Consider the following 6,663-nt stretch of genomic DNA (forward strand, 5'->3'; position numbering starts at 1 on the left):
AGGGGCGGCGGCGCGCGGCGGGCGTCACGGGCGTCACGGGCCCGCGTCAGGCGGCGTCGGCGGCGGCGCACGCCTCCATCTTGCCGGAAGGCGGCGGGCGGGGGCTGGGGGCGGCCCCGCGTGTGGGCGCGGGCCGCGAGGGCTCGGGAGAGGGTGGCAGCCATGTCCACGCGGGCCCCGGGGGTAGCCGTGTCCACGCGGCTTCGGGTGTGGGCGCGCGGGCCCGGCGGGAACCATGTCCACGCGGGCCTGGGGGCGGGGGGAGCCCTGGGGGGAGCCGCGACCATGCGGCCCCCGTTGTGGGCGCGTCCGGAGTGGGACCCACTGGTGGGAAACGTAGCCACACGGACTCGGGTAGGAGCTGCCTCCGTACGGGCCCTTTGCTAGTGATGACCTGGTCCCCACCTGGTTAACTTTATAATCCATTCAGCTGATTGGCTTTTCACTGAACCAAGTTCGCTTTTTTCCCTAACGTTTCAACTTTGTTTTCATTACTTCAGTCTTTTTTTCCTTCTTCTTCGACATATGGAAAGCTGTATGTAACTGACACAACTTGAGTTTGGAGATAAGCGTACACCTGGGAAGCCGTCCCCACAGCCTAGGCAGCAGTGGTGTCCGTCCTCTTCAGATGTCGCCCCACCCCTTGTGTATTATTTGGCGATGCCAACCCTGTTGCCACCTTTTCAGAATAGGACACTGCTGGGACCGGTAGGCACTGCTGTCATCGTCACACGGCACCCCCACCCCGGGCCACTCTGCTCTGAGCTTCAGTGTGTGAGACCCCCATAGGCGTGCTGTCGTGGATTTGCCCTGTGTCTGGCTTCCTTCAGCGTGGTGGCCTCTAGGTTCATCCGTGTCACACGTGGCAAACTTGCCTTTTATAAAAGTGACATTCCTTGGTGTGTGTACACCACGTTTTTATCCATTCGCCCATCAATGGCCACTTCACTGCTTCCATATGTTGGCTGTTGTGAAGAACGTCGCATTGAACGTGGGGTGCAGATGTCTCGGACCCTGATGTCATTTGCTCTGGATGAACACCCAGAAGTGGAACCCTGGGTCCCATGGTGGTTCTATTTTAGTCTTTTGAGGACCGCCATTACTGTTTTACACAGTGGCTGCACCTGTTGACAGGGCCACCAACAGTATAGAAACTTGGTCAGTCTTATTAATGGTAAAAGCAACTACAACAAGATAGATTAGGCAGGCTGCTGGTTCAGATACTATTTCTTCATGGGAAGTATCTTAAAAATCGTGGGAAGACACACTGGATGGAGAGGAATTTGTATCCATATATTTACGTATATATGTGTATGTATACAAGTTCCATTAATATAGGACACTTATAAAACTACTTTCAAACCTAGGCCTTAAAATAAGTCATTTCAGGCCTGAACTGGGAAGGAGGCCGTTCAAATGTCTTCAGAGCCACCAGACAGAATCCTGTGGGTTGGGGACAGCACAGGTGCCTGGTGCTGCCTCGCTGCGTATGACTCGGGGGGCGTAGTTGAGACGGGAGCTGGTGTATTTGTGCCCCCCGCCCGCGGGGACGCAGAAGGCAGGACAAGAGGGCCCACCTCCAGGGATGGTCTCTTCTGACATTTTTCAAGAGAGGCTGGAAATCTGAAATTGCTTTATGTGAACCTTGTAAACTTTGAAAAAGTCAGCAACTAATTAAAGATGTGGAAACACAGTGAGGATCCAAGAAATTATGCTTTTGGGCCACGTGTATGACCTCTGCTGTGTTTCTAGTGGTATTTTTATTACCGTGTCAAAATAAGAATGTCCAAACCTGTTGAGAATTTTTGTAATTATTTGAGCCAAACAGGATACACCTGGAAGCAAGATCTCATCAGACTGCGACAAATGTTTCCCATAAATGACAGTTTGCAGCTTCTTTTATGCGTTTGGAATTAAGGAGGGATCATGAGGAAGATGACGTGGGGGTGAGAGAAAGCAAGGGGGGATGGGATTACTGAGTTAAGATTACTGTGCTTTAGAAGGAAGGTCTGACAGGGCATTTCAAAGGCGTGGGAACCTAGATGCACAGAGGCAGTGGACAGGGCTGCTTACTGCAAAGGTGAGACTTGACGGAAAGTCCTAGTTCTGGCGACCACCCACCATGACCCGACAGCAGCGAGGGATTTCTGACCAGCTCCCCTCCGAGCTTTCTTTCCTACAGCCCCTTTTTCGTCCACAGGAAAATACTGTGATTTTGCAGAAGACAGAAAGCCCTATCTGAATCTGAGGGCTGACCGCACACTAACAAACACTGTTCTCCATAGGGAGACCGGAGAACACGCAGTCGTTTCCTCAGTTGTCCTTGCTTTTTCGTTGAGAAGGCGTGTTTTCTTGGCAGTAGTTAACCACCATACCCCTCTTCAGATCACCTACATTTCTAGATACCTTGCATTTCTCGGTCAAGGGTAAATGATAAGAGAGTGCCGTCATTTTCAATGGGTGGCCAGGGACTGCAGGGCTCTTCTTTTCTCTGGTTTGTCTTGCCTGTGGCCGTTTCTCGTGGAGTTGTCTGGGGACCCATTTCTAGTTAGGAAGGAGGGGAGCCCACAGGTCCTGCTCAGTCTCAAGACTATAGAAAGTAGGGTAGGCCAGAGGACCTTTTGCTCTCCTCCAACAGATGTTCACAAAATTGTTAGATAAATTATTGGGTTGTCAGAAAAGTCATGCTGTATTTTTCTATGGTTTTCGTTGCAAAAATGCGTCGTGACTGTTCCAACAACCCAATGGATGGAACGTGAGCAGCAAAAACCTGAGCCCTGGAGGCCAAGCTTTGCGAGGGTGTTGAATGTGGGCTAGTGAATTCTGGCGGGAAGGCTCATTACTGTGAGTGTGCTGGGAGCTCAGAGGAGAGTGGGGGGTCCCTCCTGCAGAGCTTCCCCCTGGCTGAGTGCAGTCGCTTCCACCGCTGGGCGGGCAGGCGGGCGCTCACGCGTGCTGGGCCAGGTGGTCCGCTGGACAGCGCATTGTTTGCCTCAGAGCTGGGCAGGCGACGTCATTTGCACGTTGAGAAGTATGATAAAAGTGAAGTTCTGAAAATGTTTCTTTTTCAGTGAGTTTTTATATTCTCTACTTTGTAGCCTGTATCTAGTTCTAAGTCATTCTGTTCTTATTGCATTAAAAAGTTGTTTTTTAGTGTGGCAAAATAGACACACCGTAGAATTTACCTTCTTACCCATTTTTAAGTGTGCGTTCAGCACGTTCGCATTGCTGTGCAGCCATCACCACCCTCGTCCTCAGAGCTTCTTCATCTTCCCAGACGGACACACTGCCCCCTTCAAACACTGACTTCCCCCGCCCCCCGCCCTGGGAGCCTCTACCCTACTTTCTGCCTGTAGACTTTGACTGTTCTTATTCATATTGTTCATACAAGTGGAATCATCCAATATCTGTCCTTTGTGTCTGGCCTCTTTCACTTAGTGTGATATTTTCAAGGCTCACCCATGCTGTCACATGTGTCAGAATTTCAGTTCTTTTTAAAGCTGAATACCATCCCGTTGTATGTGTGGGCCTCACTTTGACCAACTCATCTGCTGGCGGGCCCCTGGGTGGTTCCCTCCTTTTGTCTGTTTGAATGTGCTGCCGAGTATCTGTGTTAGTCAGTCCCCACTTTCGCTTTGGGCCGCATGTGCCTACAAGTGGCATTGCTGGGTCGTATGGCAGTTCTGTGCTGAACGTTCTGAGGAGCCCTGCCTGCTCTCCACGCGGCCGCGCCGTTGACTTGGCTCCCAGCCATGCTCAGAGCTGCAGCTTCCCCACATCCTCGACAGCACTGCTTTCCTGGTTTCTGTTCCTTTATGAACAGAACCCTCTTGCTGGCTGTGAGGTGACATCTTACTGTGGTTTTGGTCTGCATTTCCCTGATGATCCGTGATGCTGAGCTCCTTTTTGTGGGCTTGTTGGCTGCTTGTATGTTTTCTTTGGAGAAATGTCTATTCTAAGCTCTTCGCCCATGTGTTTGTTAAATAGGGTTTTTTGTTGTTGTTGTTCTAGTTCTTTTTATTTATTTATTTTAAGATTTTATTGGGGAATTGGGGGAGGGAAACAGCTCTGGGGAATTGGGGGAATCGGGGAATCGGAAGGGGAACAGATAAGTAGCTGTCCTTTGGTTCTTCAGCCTAGTTGTGGAGGACGTCGCTTCACTTGCCCACGTTGGTAATATCATTGTGCTCTTCCCGGGTGAGGCAATCGGTTGCCGGTCATTGGTTGGCCACTCACGTAGCTCATGGCAACCCACTGCAGCCTATGCCGGCGCCAGCGACTCACAGCAGCCCAGCTCCAGGTCGAGCTGTTGTTCAGCATCTTAGCTGTGGAGGGCAGCGTCACTGGCCCTCATGTGGGATCCAAACCAGGGCCCTCTGGCGTCTCAAGCCAGTTCTTAACCAACGTGCCACTCGGCCGGCCCTTATAGTTCTTTTTATATTCTGGATGTTAAACCCCTATCAGATATGCTTTGCAAATATTTTCTCCCCTTTCCTAGGCTCCGTTTTCACTCTACTGAGAGTGCCCTTTTATGCACAATGGTCTTTAATTCTGATGGAGTCTAATTCATCTATTTTGTTGTTGTTCTTGTGTTTTCTGTGCGACAGCAAACTACTGCCAAATCTAATGTCTTGAAGATTTCCCCTGTGTTTTCTTCTGAGTGTTTTGTAGTTTTAGCTTTTATGTTTAGGTCGTTGATGATCTGTTTTGGGTTGATTTTCGTATATGGTGTGAGGTGACCCAGCTTTATTGTTTTGCGTGTGGGTGTCCAGTTTCCCAGCATCATTTGTTGAAAAGACTTCCTATTCCTCACTGAACGGTCGTGGTGCCCTTATCAGAAAACCAATTGGTCTCTACGTGAGGGCGCAACAGCATTTTGTATGTGTGTTCCAATTTGGTTTTCTAAAAAGATTTGTGAAAGGTAAAATAAACTTTATTTTTTTGGTGTGCAGTCCTGTGAGTCTAACACATGTACGCGTATCCACCCCCACGGTCAGAACACACAACAGCTCCGTCCCCGCCTCCCCTGTGCTGCCCTTTGATGTGCACGTCCTCGTCCCCAGCCCCTGGCAGCCCCTGATTTTCCCCTTCATGTCATGTAAATGGACCCGCAGTGCAGCACCCACTCAGCAGAGTTCTTCAGAGGTTCCTCCAGGTTTGCTTTTTCCTCTCCGAGTCTGTTCTGTTGTATGGGTGGGCCAGAGTTTGTCCTCTCATCCCCTGCAGGTCATTTGGATGGTTTCTAGTTCCTGATGATTAGGAATAAAGCTGCCATAAAAATGTGTGTGCAGGTTTTTTTGAGTAAATGTGTTTTCATTTCTCTCAGGTAAATAGTCAGGAGTGGGGTTGTTGGGTCACGTGGTAAGAGTATATTTAATTTGATAAGAAACTTCCAGACACTTCCAGGGTGGCTTTGTGGGTTTTTGTCTATTTCCCCAGACTAGAGACAAGGCTTGTCTGTAAGTACCAGCTGTGCACAGCTCGGGGACGTGGGCTGCTTCTGTGTTCCGGCCAGGGGACAGGGACAGGTGACAACCGGGAGGCTCACCCCCTGGGTCTCATGCAGTTCTGCCTCCTTCCCGCCCCTGCTGTGGCCACGGGTGGCAGGCTGTGTGCCCTGCTCGGGGCACTCAACTCTCTCAGCAAACAAGACCGGCAGGATGTGCTCACTGCGTCCTCGCCAGAACGAGCAGCCTAGGAATAGCCCGTCTCTTGCTGTCATTTCGGTCAAAAATTCTGGGACTGAAAGATGGATCTTTGGTGATACTTGGAGACATGTATGCTGCGAGCTCTTGTGCAGACGCGGGACCATCTGTGACCTGTACCCTGCCTTGTCTCCTCCAGGACTTCGGACCCTGGGGAGTGACACTTAGTTCTGGGCATCCTCCTCAGTGGAGCCATGGCGACCCCGGATGTGAGTGTCCACATGGAGGAGGTGGTGGTGGTGACAACACCTGACACCGCAGTGGACGGCAGCGGCGTGGAGGAGGTGAAGACGGTGCTGGTGACGACCAACTTGGCTGCTCACGGGTGAGAACGGAGCCTCTGCCCTCAGGCTGGTGGGCTTGGCGGGTGTCTGGCCTGGCGTGAGGCATCAGGAGTTTCAGTCACTTCTCAGCTGAACTCAGGGTTCGATGTCATTGGAGACTGTGCAGGACAAAAGGGGGCACCCCATCAGCCGGGACGGATCACGCTTCATCCTTGCCCCTGTGCCTCTGTCCCTGCATCACCATGGCCATGTGGTTCTTGTTTCTGGAAGTACTTGGTCGTTTCTCTCCTGAGAAGTTGGCAGCGGGGACAGTGGGACTAGATGGCGGTGGGGACATTGGGGCTGGATGGTGACGGGGACACTGGGACTGGATGGCGGCGGGGACAGTGGGACTGGATGGCGGCCGGGACACTGGGGGTGGATGGCGGCGGGGACATTGGAACTGGATGGTGGGGACACTAGGGCTAGATGACGGGGACACTGGGGCTAGATGGTGGGGACACTGGGGCTGGATGGCGGTGGGGACACTGGGACTGGATGGCAGCGGGGACACTGGGGCTGGATGGTGGACACAGTGGGGCTGGACGGCGGCGGGGACAGTGGGGCTGGACGGCGGCGGGGACAGTGGGGCTGGACGGCGGCGGGGACACTGGGGCTGGACGGCGGCGGGGACA

The 6,663-nt window shown here is 52.3% G+C and overlaps 1 protein-coding gene across 4 annotated transcripts in view; it reads left to right on the forward strand.

Moving 5' to 3' along the window:
• Positions 1-210: 210 nt before the first annotated feature.
• The window catches only part of GMEB2 (glucocorticoid modulatory element binding protein 2), a 25,467-nt gene continuing 19,014 nt past the window's right edge, over positions 211-6,663 (forward strand). Inside the window, exons 1-2 of one of the 4 annotated variants that reach the window (XM_019637303.1) lie at positions 211-708; positions 5,845-6,030. In XM_019637303.1, the coding sequence (XP_019492848.1) occupies positions 5,900-6,030 (131 nt within the window). In that variant the 5' untranslated portion in view covers positions 211-708; positions 5,845-5,899. Of the gene's footprint in view, positions 709-4,428; positions 6,031-6,663 lie in introns of those variants that run through there. The other 3 variants (XM_019637305.1, XM_019637304.1, XM_019637306.1) reach the window with 3 other exon arrangements.

Source organism: Hipposideros armiger, unplaced genomic scaffold (genome assembly GCF_001890085.2).
Source record: "Hipposideros armiger isolate ML-2016 unplaced genomic scaffold, ASM189008v1 scaffold_32, whole genome shotgun sequence".
In the NCBI taxonomy this organism is placed as follows: domain Eukaryota; kingdom Metazoa; phylum Chordata; class Mammalia; order Chiroptera; family Hipposideridae; genus Hipposideros; species Hipposideros armiger.